The sequence below is a fragment of the Vespa mandarinia genome, chromosome 1 (genome assembly GCF_050613455.1).
Source record: "Vespa mandarinia isolate Hongniang chromosome 1, ASM5061345v1, whole genome shotgun sequence".
Lineage (NCBI taxonomy): Eukaryota > Metazoa > Arthropoda > Insecta > Hymenoptera > Vespidae > Vespa > Vespa mandarinia.
Window position 1 is genome coordinate 7,298,636 of NC_140810.1, and position 18,949 is coordinate 7,317,584.

At 34.0% G+C, this 18,949-nt stretch overlaps 1 protein-coding gene across 13 annotated transcripts in view; it reads left to right on the plus strand.

Annotated features, from left to right (window-relative positions):
• The window catches only part of MESK2 (misexpression suppressor of KSR 2), a 62,465-nt gene that overhangs the window by 24,050 nt on the left and 19,466 nt on the right, over positions 1 to 18,949 (plus strand). For 3 of the 13 annotated variants that reach the window (XM_085663578.1, XM_035878226.2, XM_085663595.1), the window contains exons 1-2: positions 5,156 to 5,302; positions 18,267 to 18,468. The exons of 2 other annotated variants lie outside the window; for them this stretch is intronic. In XM_085663578.1, the coding sequence (XP_085519704.1) occupies positions 5,284 to 5,302; positions 18,267 to 18,468 (221 nt within the window). In that variant the 5' untranslated portion in view covers positions 5,156 to 5,283. Of the gene's footprint in view, positions 1 to 4,785; positions 5,303 to 18,019; positions 18,469 to 18,949 lie in introns of those variants that run through there. 8 more of the 13 variants (XM_035878235.2, XM_085663593.1, XM_085663599.1 and 5 more) reach the window with 6 other exon arrangements.

An 18,949-nucleotide genomic window follows, 5' to 3' on the forward strand; every position in this document is an offset into this window, starting at 1 on the left:
CGTTAACTATATATATATCCATACATACATAAGTATTTAAATAGATACATATAATACATTACAATTCATACGTACAAATATATATTTCATATATACTTTCGATAGTTAGGAAACAAGTTAAAGTAAAATTTCGAGTATTTTATCACGATCAATATAACGGAGAGTCCGGTACGTTTTACGAACAGAAAAGAAAATCGAAATTATATGTCGAAGCGAGAAATTCTTTTCCCTTGCATTTCCACTAAGAGAGGTTAAAGAAAAAAGAAAGGAAGGAATAAAATGTAAGATCGTTCGCACTACGAAATTGTTTTCTATTCTTATACAGTCGACATTAAGTAAAAAGGGTCGAAGTAACGAATATTCAAACGTACATTCATTTTAGTGAAGAACGAATTGAATAAGAACCATGAATTACGTATTCGTAATTAATGATCATCTCGAAACTTACGTTCTATTATCAAGTACGATTCGAAATATTGCCAAAAAGAGAGAAAGAGAGAGAGAGAGATCGAGAAAGAGAAGACAAGATGAGTTAGAGGGAAAAGGGAGATAATGGATTAAGGTAGATGAGATACATTAACGAGAGTTATATTATCGGTTCGTGTTGCCCTTAAGCACGCGTGATCGTGTAACATGGCAGCTTAATCGAAATGCCTCTTCTAACAGCAGCCACGCAAACGTTGAGCTTAAGGCTTTTAAAAGCTCCGTTGCAATATTTAGGAGGGCTCTGCGAGTGGGATTATTGCATTTTTAAAGAGGAGCCGTAGAGAAGGACGCTCTTTCTTGGATTTCCGAGGATGTTATGGGAGATAAAAACAGAAAGAAATATCTAGGTTCTCGTATAACTTCAAAAAGGAATGGCAATCGTCCTTTTTCAGAATGAGTAAAGCAAGATATTCGAAAGATCTACCTTTGACTTTCCTCTGTACTTTTATAATCATGATCTTCATCGATCAAGACAAAGCTTTGACGTCAAGGATAGAATTTTAATAAATTTTGTATCGATACGAGCTTGATGAAACGAGAAGAAATCTTACAAGAGTTTAATTGTTTCCAATCGTATGGCTCGTCAGAGATGCCAGTTGGAACATCGTGAACAGTTCAAACATGAAATAGAAAAAGAGAGAAAAGAATGAGAATCGGAAAAAGATAGACTATAGAAAAATACGCAGCAATATATTTACGTTAGACCGTATCCTCGCGTGTTTTCACGAATTATAGTCAAAGAGAAACGTATTTATGTAATTCGATTTGTGTAATTTTCTAGGTAATCCAAGTTGGAATAAGATTCATTCTTCGATTCGTATTCTTTCTCCCTTTTTTATTTCTTTTCCTCTTTTTATTTCTATTTTTTTTTTTTTGCAATTTTTCAAAAGTAAATGCAGAAGATGAACGCGTGATTACGATAGTTTAATCATTGAATGTAGACAAGGATGTTGGATGACAAGTTGATAGTAATTAGCAACCCCACACAAGGATCCACACGTTAGAGTCGAAGACAATTCTTGCTGAAGCTCGACGTACTAATTAATAGTGATATCTAGTCGGAGAGCATGGAGACTAGAAGCTGGTTACCTCAGCGATAAGGACAGAGAATCTTTCCTTTGAACAAAGCCAGAGGTTCGTCTCCAACTAGAAGGACTTTAGACTGTGAAAGTTGCGAGCTAGCATAAAGTGCACGCTCAGCTGTAACTAATGTAAGATAAAGTTATAATGACAATAGATATATTCAGTTAAGAAGAACGATAATCTCTTCCAAACAATTCGACAAGGACCTTTCGTCTTGATTTATCTATTCATACGTATGAAGAAATGGCCAAAGATAATACCTTATCATCCATTCATCTCAACGATTTAATTTCAAATTAGCAACTACTTTAACAGAGATTATTTGTAAAATACATATACAAATGTATATAGTCTTTCACGAATTCTATCCTCTTCAGATATCAAATTCTCCATTTTTTGACGTCCCGCATAAAAGAAAAATGATGCAAGTGGTTCGCTTTAAAAATTCTCCTAAACTTTGTCCACGATTCTAAGAGAAGTATCGATTCATATGCCGAGGCATCGCTATCAATCTTCTCGGCAGCTCGGATGAGATTCCAATTCGTAGAGCGAGTCTGTGCGTCTAGTATGTTCTATCGAAAAAGAGATATAGAATTCCTTTTCCTTCGAGCTTTCAAGGGGAACTCGCAGAGACACGCTTTATGAATCTTTCCAATATCTCGCGCCTTGCCGAGAAGAAGAAACTCTTTAAATTTAAAAACACCGTGGAGTCCCGTAAATTGAAAATCAAATTGTATTGCGTGCATAGACGAAAAAAATTCATCTTTCACTTTTTTCCTCTCCTCTCTTTCTTGTTTTTTTCTATCTTTCCTTTTTTCTTTTATCTTTTTTTCTTTCATTCAAAGTTCATTAAAATAAATTGTCCTCGTAAGGGGTTTATAAACGTCTGATAAAACCGAATCGCCTTACGTTTTATTTGTAATTTATGAATACATTCACACTTAATGGAATTTACTTGTACAATATCTGGTTTAATAACGACAGCATAACATCGTGGTGTACGCAAGTTCTGCGGTAATCCGCAGGGCGGATAATTTGCCGGCGCATAATCGAGGCTTTACTGCATTGCGGTCGAAACGCTCTGGACGTTCTTTCGAAAGAGTTCCGACGAGAAATCAAAACAGAACGTAGTTGTCCGTCGTTGGACTTGTTCCACTGGAACGTTTCCCTTTAATTTGTTTTTTTTTTAGGAAAATTCTTCCAAGAAAAAGTAAAGAAAAAGTAAAGAGAAAGAGAGAGAGAGAGAGAGAGAGAGAAAGAGAAGTAGAAAAAAAAGAGAGAGAGAAGCAGTAAGATTCGAAGTGGCTTTTAACGCAATCTTTGTTCACGACAGGAATCTAGTGCACCTCCATGTTAAATGTCAACGGGAGGGCGGATCTATCAGAGTGTAATGACGTATAACTAACACGCGGATGATGGTATAATCCGATATACATATTTCATCGTTCTTTTAAAGTCAGAGACATTTATAAGCTTGATTTCATCTCGATGAAAAATGACCACATTGAAAATCTTTGGTCTAATTAGTCCGTTGAAGATTTAAAGTAAGATTTGAAAAGAATTGGAAAAAGAAAGAATAAAACTAACGAGAAGAAAGAAAAAGAACTTTTTTTACAATTAGTGATCTGTTCTTTCGATTCGAAAGCAAAGCTAATGTCCGTTGATCGTAAGGGTGGTACTGACAACCTATTCCTCTTCTACCATCGAGTGATACGAGTCTGCTTGGCAAGGCTTTTCATCTCTCTTCTTCTCTTCTTCTCTCTATCTCTCTCTATCTATCTCTCTCTATCTCTCTCCCTCTATTTCTCTTGACATTCCCTCGAAACTTCTCTGGGTAGCTCATGAATTTCAGACACACTCGTAACCGACCTCCGCCCACTTCTCGTCGCGTTAAACTGCGTCACACACTAACACACGAGCTCTGTTCCCTCGTTCGATCTCTCTTGCCACGTGTACGCTAGCATTTACGCAGGTTGCACATGATTGCATGGACTCGCCTACCTGTGAAGTCTTTACTCTATATGTCGAATAATTTCCTCTAGGTCGACAGGAAAGGAAGGTGAATACGAGAACGATCATTGGGAGGGACACTTGGAAACCTTCTCGATACACTGAAACGATTTCGATTAGTTACGTATATATTTATTCATTGTATAAATACATTTCAGTTGAAATTAAAATATAAACTTCATAGAAAATGATTATCTTCTAGAAAATGATTATCTTCTTGAAAATGATTATCTTCTAGAAAATAATTATCTTCTAGAAACTGAAATAACGTGATTATGTAAATTATAAGGAATTGATTGTATCGATCAATTTTACTTTATTTATGTTACTTGTCTTATCTTATCTCTTTAAAGAAATAAAAAAATTATACTTATTAAAACTATAAATTAAAACTGTTTTCTATTAATCAGTATATTGTCAAAAATTGCCAAAAATTTACAAGATCAATAATTCAATATGTTTTTGGAAAATTGTAAGATAAAGAAAGGATCGGACAATTAATTATAAGAGAACATAATGAATTATCTCGTTTTCATATTCAAAGAGATACATCATCGCTTGCTTTATATTCTGATTCAGTTACGTCGTATATATCACCCTTAAGAAGATATCTTCGATACAGAGAATATTGTAGAGAGCATTTCAGTTCATTCTCTCGATTCGTTTAGCTCCTTTAGAACTCCTCTTAGCATGCCATTCAGAAATGTGCAATTCTCTTGGTTCGATATCAACATCACGAGAGCCCGCTAGCTATCTCTTTACTTATTCAGAGTCAAGATATTCTCACCTTCAGATTCGCCAATTCTTCCAATATATTTTTGAAATGAAAAACGAGCCTTAAAAGACAAGAATAATCATAAAAAAAAAAAAAAAAAAAAACAAACAAGAATACATAGTAGTAAACTTAAAAAGAAATTACGCTAATGTTGTAAGAATTCCTCGAACAAAGATAAGGAAATACTCATTTTTCATCGATCATCATCGTACGATTGAGCAATAATGCTATAATGCATATTCTAATGAAATGAAATTCCATTCGAATGCATACACACACTACTTTAAGGCGGTCAAAGTACATCGTCCAACTGCAAGAACATGACGGAAAGTTTTCCTTTCACTTACTCGAAGACTTTAAATAAGAAGTGGAAAGGATTCGTTGGAGTGATCTAACGGTCGAGAAAGCAAACGCGTCTTTTTTCGCTAACTTTATCGTTCACTCCTGGAATTTTATTCTTCCTTTCTTTTCGGATTCATCAAACGAAGTTTCTTTGAAAGTCAGACTGACTTTTAAAACCTGTTTTCAATCTTGCTCGTGCCAACATTAATGCCTCGTCAGTACCAGGAGACCCTCATTTGCGATCAGTTTAGCGTAACGAATGATCGCTCTGCGATCGAGTTCCTCCCTTTTACGATTGTAATCGTTTCGTGATACTATAGTTCTTCGACGTATTTACGTTCGTTCGTACCAGCAAATTATTCAGTCGTAATCGAGATTCTAAACGTTTCACATATTGCTCGCTTTGAGTTAATCGAACTATCAAGAAAAAATGCACGAGGTTCGGAAACCAAGAGTATGGTGTCATACCGAAGAATATGCTTTTTCGTACGACGGTCCTATTACAACATCAACGAGTTCGGCTTCACCGTTTGAAACGATCCAGTTGAAGAAACGGGACTCTATTTTGGATACTTCGAAGATGCTAAATGTTGAAAAATATCCCAGGTACACCTTATTGTTTATTTAAATATTTCGAACACTCATTAAGAAAAATTAAATGATTCGAAAACGTTCGATGATCGACTCTCATTGATACACGATCTTTACAATCTGTGGTAGCGTAACGTCACGTAATCACGAACACAATAATACGATTGCCAATTATCTGGCCATTCGGTAGACCAACGTTTAACGAGACACTTTGACAATACGTTCTGCCAATCGCGTACATGCCGTTCGTTAATTAACGATTTAATTTCATTAACTCAACTACAAGGCTTTGCTCTCTTAGCGCGCAGTTTAATTCATTATCGAGATCATACGATCGAGAGCTAGATTTCCAAAGATTCCGATAATAGAATGCTACCTTCGAATAAATATGAGATCATAATATATCATCGATTAAATCAATTATATTATGTTTAATGTTATACTAATCTATTCACAAGTGAAATGTTCTTTACAATGAGATAATTATCGATTACTTTTAAGATAACTTTTAATTACTTTTTATTATAGATAACTTTTAAGTAATATAATACGATCATCTTATAATATAATATAATACAATTATACATATATGTAGATTGTAATATATTGATCTTATCTATTCTGTTATGAAAAGGAAAATTTCTTTTACTAGTTAGTACGCTGTCAGAAGTCGGTATATATATATGTGCGTGTGTGTGTGTGTTTGTGTGTGTGTGTGTATATATATATATATATATACGTGTGTAGATAAATGAGTACGTATTTAAGAGTTATCTATATAAATTAATTATATCTATATATAAAAATTTAAAGATTCTTTGAAAATTTTACAAATTATATAGATACGTTGATATAGATAATACATTTGAAATTTGGTAGGATCAAGAAGATAAAAGATCGGTGTAAAGATAGGAGGAGGTAAAGCCGACCTTTTGGAAGGTCGAAAATGCATTAGAAGGCGAGTCGCGTCTATGCCTCGACGTTCACGCTGAATTTCTCGTTCACATTGAAAAAAAGAAAAAAGCTAGTTGGGCCAAGAAATTCGTAGCACGGCATCGGCGGCTCGCCCTGGAACGTGCACGTGTGCGCCATTTCTTTCTGGGTCGTATTTTATCGTTAGTATAAGGAATATCTATACCTTTGAAAGACTAAGAAGATGCAGGTGTGAGAAAACGTACGCGAGTAAACGTACGCGAGTAAACGTAAGCGTTCGCATCGAGGGCGAAGCTAGCTAGATCGAACGCGAGCTAGACCATGATGAGTCTGCATGCTTTTAAAATTCGACGGAAACTCTAACTCGTAACTGTCCGTTCAAAATGACAAATCGTTACCTTGTCTTCTTCGTATCGTCAATTATACTCTAGAAGACTTTATTTTCTGTAATTACTTCCTTTTTCTCTGCATACTTATAATTAAACGGAACGTATCGGAAATGATCGACTATAATAAATAAAGAAATAAGGATAACGACTTTTTTTTTTATTCTTCCATTTGTAGCATCATTACCGAGAAAAATATTTATTTGATATAAAAATTTAATCATTTATAACATCGTCTTAAACTATTAATGTTGTTTTCGTTCATAGTTTTTTCTTTTTTCAATTCACTTGCCAAATACTGAGTTGTATAAACAAGTAAAGATTTTATTACAACAAAATGTATATTTCATTCATAACAAAGTGATAAAATTAGTGAAGAAAAATTTTAATCGCAAAATATTTTATTTACAATAAATTATAATAATATTAGCAGTGTTTGTATATATGTATATATAAAAAATATTTTTTTAGAATCGGTTACAATTCATTCTTTCCCCTTTTTTTAATCGTCTTCACTCTTATCAAACTAATGTTTACTTGAAGTACGTGTGAATGAGAGGGGAAACGCAGATTTTGAATGGAAATGAAAATGGTCAGACGGTTTCATCGAAACGCCAATAAATTCCACGGATGGATGCCAACTGGGTCGTAATATCAAAAGCAGCCACGATCGTTCCACGCGACGTGACAAATCTCTCTCTCTCTCTCTCACTCTTTCTTTCTCTCTCTTTCTCTCTCTCTCTCTCTTACTGATTATCCATCTTATCTCGATTTTTATTCGAATAGAGAAAGGCATCGATCGAAGTAGAAAAAATAAAATGAAAAGTAGTAGTCAAAAGTCAAGTTATTCTTGTGCCTCTCACAGGTTAGTCTGTCAAAGAGCAGGAGGAAATTTGGTCCACAGCAAGTAAGCTCCGTTTGGTAGTCGGACGATCCGAAAGAGGGTTTACATTGATCAGCAAATTCCATCGGTTCTGTCATTAAATATTTACTACAAATAGAATCCTTAAGTAAAGCCGCAAAGTCCGGGGATCCTTCTCCTTTTCCTTTTTTTTTTTTTTTCACTTCTCTATGTTTCATGTCTACGTTTCGTGTCTACTTTCTCAGTGATAAAATTTGCACCGACTTTGTTCCTCGAATGAACAGATACGTATCTACGTATTCTTGTGAATCGATTTTTCTGTGAAATGCAGGACGATCGTAAATGTAGAAAACTCTTTTCACTTCCACACCTTATCAATTCGTATAGGATTACAAATCCGACTTGAATCAGATCTTTTTTTTCTTTGTTCGTAGATAGACGGAAAGACAGTAAAAATTAGTATAAATTGAATGTTGCTATCAATCGGCACTATTAATTTCAATCGAAGTTGTTCTCTCGTCGGAGTTAATCTCGAAAATTCCTTCAAGCTTCAGACTATTTTTCTTTTCTATCGTTTTATCCTTCACGATTCCGTATATTTATTCAGTTACGCTGGTGATCGAGCTGTTCGCTCGATTTGTCAAGATTACATGAAATCGAGCCATTTCCTTTTTCTTTGTCTTTTACGAATCTACAAAAAGTTGCGAGTCACTAACGAAAGCGAGCTTTCGTAGACTTTTATAAGTAGTTTAAATCATACGAGAGAGATAGAGAAAGAGAGAGAGAGAGAGAGAGAGAAAGAAAGAGAGAGAGAGAGAGAGAGAGAATCTTCCAGCATTTACATAATTGTGCGTACAAATTCCAAACTTTACTAGGAGGATTTGCCTCGCGGGTAGAAACCGCGCGAAGAGCTTCGCGGAAAGCGCCAAGCTGTATGAGACGTCGCGTCGTCGTGTTGCATCGAGTTGTTCGAAGGAGAAGCACAGAGGAAGAAGTTGGTTCCCTTCCCCTTACCTCCTCTTCTTCCCTATCGTACAGACTTGGGATCGCGTGCTCGATGAATTATTTATGCGAAAACGCGTCCTTTTAAAAGCCGTCGTAATTTCCTCACGATTTCCGTCGTCTCTTCTTCTTGCCTCTTATCTTCTCCTTCTTCACAGTTGATTCCTTTCTTTAAACTCAACAGAACTCATTCGTCGTCTAGAAGTCGACATCTTTTCTTCGAGAAATTTATCAAAAGGATTCTTCAAACAATCGTACTTAGTTGTCATTCTCATGAATTTTACGCGTAATAATTTATCAAAAATATTCAACAAATTCTTTTTTTTTTTTTTTTTTTTTTTTTTATTTACATTTGAACTTTTTAAATTTTCGCCAAGTTTTACTTATCGTTTTATTTCTTTTATTTATTTTCTGGTAATCGTGATCAAATAGATATTTTATTTTTATTGTGAAAGCTTTCTTTTTTTATTTTACTTTTCATTAATTACTTATGTACGTGGAAAATCGAAGGAGAAAGAGTAGAAAAAAAAAATCGTACAGTCGATTCCCGATCGACTCTCTCTATCTTTTGCTTTTCTTTTCTTTTCTTTTTTCTACGAATCGATTTTCTTATTGCCCCCGTGTTTTTCGTTAACCGAAAGGTCAAGCGACGCTCTTGGGATTTTCGAGAGAAGAATGCAAGTACCCGTCGGCGAGATACGATAAATTCCCTAAGAGTACCTTCGAAACGACCAAACGATCGTAGAAAATTCACCCCTTTGATCGTTTTCACGAACGTATATACAATTGCTAATCAAGGATGATACTTAATTCGCACAATAATTTGGAATTAGTAATTGAACGTTCAGAATTAGATTTGTTACGTAGAATTCAGCTCGTTATATCATTTATCTATTATATCATATCCGTATGAATCATTTCAGGCGAGAGCATTGTCATGTTATTGATATTATTATTATTATTATTATTATTATTATTATTATTATTATTATTATTATTATTATTATTATTATTATTATTATTATTATTATTATTATTATTATTATTATTATTATTATTATTATTATTATTATTATTATTATTATTATTATTATTATTATTATTATTATTATTGTTGTTGTTGTTGTTTTTGTTGTTATCAGACGTCTTGGTGCATATGTGATACATACATATATATATATATATATGTATGTATATATATATATCCACAGTTTTCTGAACGTTTAATATTAATACGCAATTTGGTCCGTTGTCTCGCAAACTATAGATATGATATATGTACGGGTGAACACGCGTGTATTTCGGTATCTATCTAATATTTATGCGAGCATCGCGAGAGGATACAAATGACGATAACGTGCTTCTATTTCGTTCTGTTCTCTGCCAGTATATGTAGTTCTCGGTGTCCTTGCGGTCGAAAGTTTTCCAACTGCTTTCAGCAGCAACATTTCTGGAAAGTTAGTCGAAACGTTCACGGCTTGATCAAAGTAGACCTTCATGCGTCGTTGTTGTATCTTTTACACATTGTCAATGAGATTCTACAGATATATTTTTAATCCTACTAACGAAAAGTATATCTGGATTGTTTTCTTTACTTTAGATGAATTTCTTAGTTAGAATGTTTATCAAAAATTTATGGCAAAATGAGAAGATTTAAAATGAAAGGCATGGTAATTGGATGAATCGATCAATGTATTTAAATGAAGTAAATATAATTAAAAACTTACGTTGCTCGATTAAAGGGAACATCAATAATATTAGAAATAATTAAATGAATGTAATCACAAGTGATATATAATATAAACGTTCTCATGTGTATATTTAAAATTGAAAATTTGTAGCGTGTCACTTATACTTCTAAAAATAATTAAATTCTGCTAACTATACGATAAATTTAAAAGTATTTTTTGTTTCAATAATTAGATTACTTTCATCGATTGAATTATTTCAAATTTGTTTTCATTTTCATAAAATTTTCTAGATTAAATATTCATTTTAAGGAGCATTATTTATTCAATGGAAAAAAATTCATTAAATCGAGATACCTCAGGAGGAAAGTCCAGAGAACGTGTTCTTACAGTTACTCGTCTGTATTATAAAACACACATGTGTATCGGAGGGTCCAAAATTATCATAGCGCGAACAGCCACGAGAAAGTCTTTGAACTTTCGTATTACCATTTTGAGTGGTTTCACGTGTCTGCCAGCCAGTTCTGCTTCTCCGCGTAGCACACGACGTTTCGCAAGTAGCGGCAACATACGTATACATATACATATATACATACATACATACATATATACACATATCTACCAAGCAACCTACATACGTATCTACCTAGATGAGTCTCCATGCGGAGACAAACTTTCGTGTTAAGGGCAATCTCGCAAAACGTTGAATTAAAATTTCGCCGCGTTTGACCACGAGCCATGAGCTCGATTTGCATGAACGAGACTAGTATAACATTTGGATTCCTCGAGTAATATGTTTTCTCGTTATTATATACGTGCGGTCGACAAAGGAGTAACATTTCTTAAAGGAAATGTCATTTAAGAACAAAAAAAGGTAGTTTAGATCGTGCGATTTGAACAATACCAAGGTGTAGTGAAGAGGAAAATGTAGAAGAAGAACGGGATACGCTTATAGCACGATCGCAGAGCATCTTTCGTATTCCATGAGTATCCCATGGCAGGAGCAAGTTTAAGGTAACTGAGACCTTAGAGAGAAAAAGAAAGAGAAAGAGAGAGAGAGAGAGAGAGAGAGAGAGAAAGAGAGAAGAGAGTTGGCATGTCGTAACAATATATGTATATTCTTGTTGCAGGGCAACGGAAGTACGCATAAATATACATTTTTATGATGGATATACTTGCTAGAGAAATATCGTATATATATATATATATATGTGTGTGTGTGTGTGTGTGCGCGCGCGCGCGCGCGCGCGTGTGTGTGTGTGTGTGTGTGTGTGTGTGTATGTATGTATGTATGTATGTATGTATGTACATACATATCGTTTCGGGATGAAGATTGTAAAGGTGAGGAGTGGAAGAGTAGGAGGGTGGGAGGGAGGAAGGGAAGAAAGGAAGGAAGGAAGGAAAGAAGCCTTCAGGTATAACTCGTCTTGCTTTCGCTCGTTTCGCGTTCGTGTTCGCTCGCGCCTCGCATAACCAAGTCTCGTAAAAGGATCTCGAAACGCATCTCGTCTTGCTTCGTTTCTTTTACATCTTCGCTCACATCCGTCGCATCTTTCATCTTCCTTTGCTTCTTCTTCTTTTTCTACTTCCATACCTCCCTTGGATGTTTCCCTATCGATCATGATACCATAAACCGGTGCTCTTTGACCGGAAATACTGAATCTACATCCTTGTGCTCTTGCACGTTCTACCTCTGAGAGTTACTTTATATCTCTTCATACAAGGATCGGAAATCATCGCCTTCTCTCGATCGCTGAACGTGAAGAAATTTATGCAGGTTACCGAAATATCCAAGTTTTCACAAGGATAGTATATGTCATTAGGAAGTGATAAATATAAAGAAATAATAATTTGTTTAAATACAATTCAATAATTTTTGACTATTTATAATAACATATGTACAAAGTGAACCAAAACGTTCCGACCAGATTTTAATATTTTGTTAGAAATTTAATTCTGAACAAAAGATTTTCTATAAACAGGAATTAAAGTTTTCTTACTCTTAAACAATTTTTGAAGTTTTCATTATTTTTATTAATTTTTAAATTTTTATTAATATCAAAGAAAGTATGCTTTTTCTTAACAAAAAGTACTCAAGTAAAAGTTGGAAAGAATTAAATTATTTTTGTAAGAAGATAAAAATAATTATAGCAGTATTCTCATAGTTTATGTTTGAAATATATAAAAAAAAAATATTTTTTCAGCTATCGATGGTAGTTTTCTAAAAATTTTTCTTCATTTATATTGTTATGGCTTTAACTAATAATAACTAACAAACAAGATAAACATTAGTTATTTTGATAAAAAAATTATATACATATAGTAGACAAAAATAATATGTTGTTTCATACTTTTATTTAATGAAAAATGATAAAGATGGTTATTAAATTCAATAAAAAAATTAATTTGACTCTCATAAAAATGTACATTTTACTGTTTGTTCATCGAACATATCCAAGAGAATTGCAAATCTGTCGACGTTGTCTCAGATGTAATTAATCTTAATTGCATGAAACTGGGCTAAGTATAGATATTCTCATCGTCCTTCTACGTTCTACCCCTTATAGTAACTAAGGACGTCATAATGCACACACTGTTCTTACTACCATCGCACCTAATTATTGCATATTCCCCAAACGAAGGTAATCTTAGCTTTCTGTGATATCTAACCGAACGGCAGCCCTTCCCATTAGGTTGAAATAATTACACGAAATGCCGCAGACTGATAACTAAAGAGAAAGCACTTCATAGTGAAGGGATACAGCCATATCGCGTTTCGATCATTTTCACTCTTATTTACTTTGAAGTTAATTGCTAAAAATATCGTCTACGAGGCAAGTTCATTAAACGGAAACGAAGCCATTTAATTTTGTTTGTTTTCTTTTTCTTTTTTTATTATTCTCTTCGTTCGATATATTCTTTTTCTTCGTTTAATATAAAGTGTTATAGATAACGAGGAGAGGTTAGAGAGATAGCTGCTTCAAAACGAGAAAGCAATAAATTGGCAAAAAAGGAAAGAAGGGAACACAATCGTGATTCTTACAGTAGAAAAATAATCGAACCGCATCGAAGGTCGACGACTCATGCTGAACCTATGCGGAAATGTATATGCTGGAGTAGCAAGTATTACTTGAGAGATGGTTCGTGTGAGGTTTGCTCTTATCGATTGCGTTCGCCCTCTTATCGCCGCTTGAGATTTATGGGGAAGTGGGTGACGTACATGAGTGCATACATACGTGGAATTTTAATACCGTGCTCCCCGAAATGAAATTTATAGGTACTCGCGTACGTTTAAGTAAGTAGAAAGAGAGAGAGAGAGAGAGAGAGAGAGAGAGAGAGAGAACAGAGGAAAATTTGGTGCATAGAACTCTCGCGCGTTAGAAGTAAAACTTTTTATCATTTTTTTTTTTTTACATATCAAAACCATTAATTTTTCTTAATGTGAATAAATTTCAGGATACGAAATGTCAGGATTTAGGGGTCAGTAATATAAATAAAGTAATTAAATTAAATGTTTTATTCGTTATTCATCAATCACTATTTATACTCTAAAAATGAAATTATTGACTTATGATAATTAAAATAAGATATAAATATCCTTAATTGTAAAATGTCTAAATATTGAATAAATACTGCATCAATTCTAATGCTCGATCTAGTAATGGATTTATTCTTATTAAAATTTAATTTCAAATTGAATTTTTCCTCTAAGAATGTCATGAATGATTCTGCTTCTTCTAAATCAAAATTGATGTTGAATCATTGGTAATTTGCTCAAATTTCTTATCAACAGTTTTGCACCCTCAATGGCGTATGCCGATGAGATTTCGTGAATAATCTTATAATTTTTGTTCTTCAATACGTAAATGGTGGCCATGAGAATCGTTAATCTATTTTCCGATCGATATTGAGCTATATACAAATCATCAATTCCTACGGAATGGACACATACTGAATTATTATTTTTTTTTTTTTAAATTCATATCTGTATTATAAGTTTGTCCCATGCATTAATAGACATATAAATATTTATTCCAACAGATCTTATATTTAAACATTTAAATTATACAATACAGTAAAAATTGTAAATGTTTATCATTATTTCATTCTTCAGACAAATTTCTGATAATAGCAAGAAGTTAAATTGTTGCATTACTGAATCATCCAAAAAGTTAGATCGTGGCATTACTGAATCATCCAGCATCATAGAGCGAATCCACAAACTTTGACAATTAAATAATCAAAGCGAAAGTTCTCTTCTGTTTATCATAAAATCGATTAAAACGATCGTTCAATGTTTGTAATCGATTAATATTCAACCTTTGAAAGTCATTATCTAAACTAGCTGTAGAATTTGATTTTCGATTGACATTAAATTTTGAATTGTCATTTCTTGTTATGACATAGATCTCGTTGATGTTCGTAACTCCTGATAAATCATACACTAGTAGCTGTGATAATGTTTCGCTGTATTTATAAATATTAAAAATATCTCCATGACATTTGTGAATGATGATGTTTAAGCCAATAACTAGTAGCAACTGATTCCTTTTGGCAATAATGGTTTTTTTAATATTTAATAGAATATTATATATGCATCTTTTTAAAAACATTGTTGTTCGACAAAGATTATTTGCCTGAATGGAAGCAGGAGCTTTTTTCCTCATATTTCTTTAATATTTGGAAATATTAGTAACTACTGAGAACTACAGTTAAACACATTTCGTCTCTCCATCATCATCATATTTAATATGAACTAATGTGCCTAAAGTACTATTTGCCAAATCATCTGCGACAATCACATTATTTGTTATAATATAGATTTTGTTGAGAAAGAGTATAATATCATAAGATAATCCATCAGTATCTATAATCGTCATTTTATAAAGTTTCTGAAGAACGAAATTCTCCTGTTTTTGAGTGTAAACGTAGTAAGTTTTACATAGTAAACATAAAAGTTTTACGCAGTAAACGTAGAAGTTTTATGCAATTGATATGATTTTATTCTCCATTAAATTCAGAATGGATTGATTATATTGATTGACAGTATTGTTACTGATATATTTAATCTATATTCGATCATAAATAAAGCAAACTTTACCAAGCTTATTGTTAACAAATTATTTTTCAAATTCTCGATGAATAGTTTTAAATTATGAGTATTATTCTAACAACAATGGATGCATTTCCATTTATTAATAGTACAGCTAAGTCATGTACATTTGATTATTCAAGATAGCAGACGAATCTTTACATGTAGATGATATTCTTATATGTTGTGAATCATCCATAATAGTGCACTAAGAATGGATTTTAGCTTATCTACAGTATACCTGAATTGTGTGTAAATAGCTAAAGATTATTTAACGCACGTCTTCAATGTCTTCTTCCTAACTATTTACACCTATTTTCTTTCCAATTCATTTTTTGAACGTTATTTGTGTTATTATTAGCCTTTTGTCGTTTTTGAAACGTTTGGACACGTTCAGTGGTCCTTTCTTTTGACATATTAAAACTTACAAAATATCACAATCTTTAAGAAAAACACTTGTTAACGTGTAGTATATCGTAAAAGTATAATATTCAGTCTGCAATACAAATACGAATAGTATCTACTGCGCAAGCAAGTGATGTGACGAAATAGAGAGGGGAGAGAGAGAGAGAGAGAGAGAGAGAGAAGGAATGTTTCCCCCTCCTTTTACTCTCGACTTCTTAGTGGGGGAAGCATTTCACTTTTCTTTCCGCCCAAGCAAACTTACGCTACCATGGCTAAAGAAGTTTCACTTCAAAAAGAATATCTACTACATTTCGTTCTTGAACTTATCTCATTGTCAGAGTTCTTAGGAAAGAGAAAATCGTATCGTTCGTTCGTGAAAGATGGAAGAAAGTTTAAGAAAAAGAAGACAAGTAAGAAAGTAGACAGACAGATAGACAAATAGACAAGTAGACATATTCCTTCGTGTCTCGACAATACTTTGTCGAAACTCGTCAGAGTTAAAGTCGATAATAGCTGTTATAATCCAGAGAAAAAAGCGGAGTAGAACCCGTCAAGTAGTCAAGGAGATTAGCTTGTTGAAAGAGGAGTAGACGAATTTCTTGGACGGATTTGGGAAAGTGTTATTTCACTTTTACGTCTATGCAAATTTTCCTTAACAACCAACAAGCAGCAGGATGGCATCTTCATTGGTTAGTGCCATGTCGCCTTTAACGTCTTGCCTGTCCTTCTGAATTATTACGCTTGACGATGCTAGACGTGTATTAAAATCCCTTTAACCGAACATAAATAAAGGTACGCTCGCGTCCAGGTAATCTCCGGGGAGGATTACCTCAGACACGCTGGTCGTAGCTTGGAGAAGAGATATTCTCGTTTACCTTTGTGTCGTGCCAGCTTGAACGCAAGCACTCTAAAGAAGGATGCAACTGAGGATAAGAAAGAGAAAGAGAGAGAGTGTGTAAGAGAGAGATAGAGAGAGAGAGAGAAAGAGAGAGAGAGAAATCCTTAGTTGCACCCTTAACCGAGTACTCATCGTTTCCAAAATGTTACCTCTATTTACTGCTCTCTTTATTGCTTGTTTGCTCACTCGTACCTGAGCGTATTCTATAAAACAGTACCTCGTTCTATTTAAATCCCATTTTGAGAACACTTCTGAACTCCCATCGTTACGTTCTTTTTATATTCGACTAACCACGATAATAAGGAAAAATATTAGACAGTAAGATAAATGATAATGGATTAATCAAATAATATGTGAAAAATACATTTTCCAAAAGTAGTTCTCGAATATTTTCGTTCTAGGTCAATGTTAACGAAAAAATAACAGAAAGCAATTAATTTCTATTTACCTTATGTATTTACTTTGTTTTATGTTATCATCTTTTAACTGGATTCGACCAGATCAATCTCACTGTATCTGACTAATTAATCATATTGTAATAATCCTGTAAAACGAATCAACAAGAATCATGCTTTTTTATGAGACTTTACCGATCGAGATAAAGATGTAGAAAGTGTCGGTAAGACAGTCGTAGGATGAATCAATAAATGATCATCCGATCGTAGATCAAACTTTATTAAATTATTTATTTTAAGATCAAATAATATATGTTCTAATCGTATCGATAATTTTGCCGAATCGGTAGCAATCGATTGTAATATTTACATTGGTTTTTGACTATACGTTCACCCATTCCTTCCAATTTGTTTTCTTTTTTTACAATATTTTATTTTCTCTGCAAATTTGCCTTTCCTTTGTTTGCTTGAACAATTGAACATAGCTAAGATCAATAAATAATCAAAGCGTTTGAACGTCATTATTATGGTATATATGTTACTGGCAACCGCTTGTTCTATCGAATCGTTACATGTGGTTTCTATTGAAAAAAAAAAAATCGAATGTAAAAAATTGCCAAATCCGTGATATATACGATTAACGACAATATTGTGTTTAAACATGTATATATAAAAAATACGCGTCATTATAGAACACGATAAAATAACTAATTAGAAAAAAAAAAACAAGGTTCGGTATCGCATGAATTAGTTTTCACGTCAATGACATAAAAAAATGTTATCATAAAATGTTCATTTTCATGATTTACCTTCGATCGATAAAAAATTTTTTAAATCTAAATCTCTTGTAATATCAACAAAAAGTTCGTAACATAGATGTCGACATCTGTGCACTGTGCTCGTTCGATATTGTCTATGAATGGATTGAAGTGAATTGACGTTAATATTTGAAATAAGTAGCACAGTATCGTACGAGTAAAGTAAAGGAAGTTCTTGCATGAATGGACAGATGTCGAGAGACGGTTCGTAACCGGTTCAATCCGGTGTTTACCGCGCATCTATAGACGCGCATTTCATTGACCAGTCCGTGGTCGAAGCCGTGCGATCGAGCCAATAGTGATCGTGCGGTGCTTACGGGAACACGTTTCGGCTCGTCGGTCTCGTTCGCGGTACGTTCTCTGATACGTGAAAACATAAAGCAAGGAAGAAAGAGAGAGAGAGAGAAAGAAAAAGAGAGAGAGAAGAGAGAGAGAGAAAGAAAGAGAATAAGAGAGAAGTAGTATAAAGGGAATCTCCATCTTTGTCTTTTGGTCGGTAGTCGTCAAGGTCGAACGGAAGGGAAATCCGAGAGGGGAAGGAGAAATTCTCTTGGTCATCATTATCTTCATCATCGCCGTCGTTATTATCGTCGACTACACTATCTCTTCATTTGATCACTACCTATTTGAAGGAACTCAAGGAAAGCTGCAACTCTTCTTCGGCAACAGCAGGATTCAGGGGCGAGAAGCGCGCAGGACGAGGTGAGTCATCGTCATCCTTGATGGCGCCCTGCCTTTTATGATTTCAAAGAAAAGAAAGAAAAAAGTGATCTCGAGGAGATCGATCCTCGAACTCATCGTTGCTCTTTATCGTTCTCTTTATCTTTTATATAAAGAAATGAAACAGAGATATAATATAGGTATTAATTTTTTTATGACAAAATGTCGCGTGTAAAATTTGGGTTACTCAAAGGATTTAGGGGTCAAATAATCGGAAGTAAGTCACAATTAGGTCATTACTAGGTCGGTACTAGTTCGTAAATTAAAACGAAGTATACACGCTAGACAACGACGACGGTTACAACGATGATGGCAACAATGCTGACGATGATGACGACGACGCCGTTATACCACCGTCGGATTATTATTATGACGCCGTCACAGCCACCGCCGTCTGATATCGTTCTCGCGCGAGTGGCGCTGCCAACCGAAAGCTGAGTCGCGCTAGATCGATCTGCTTCCT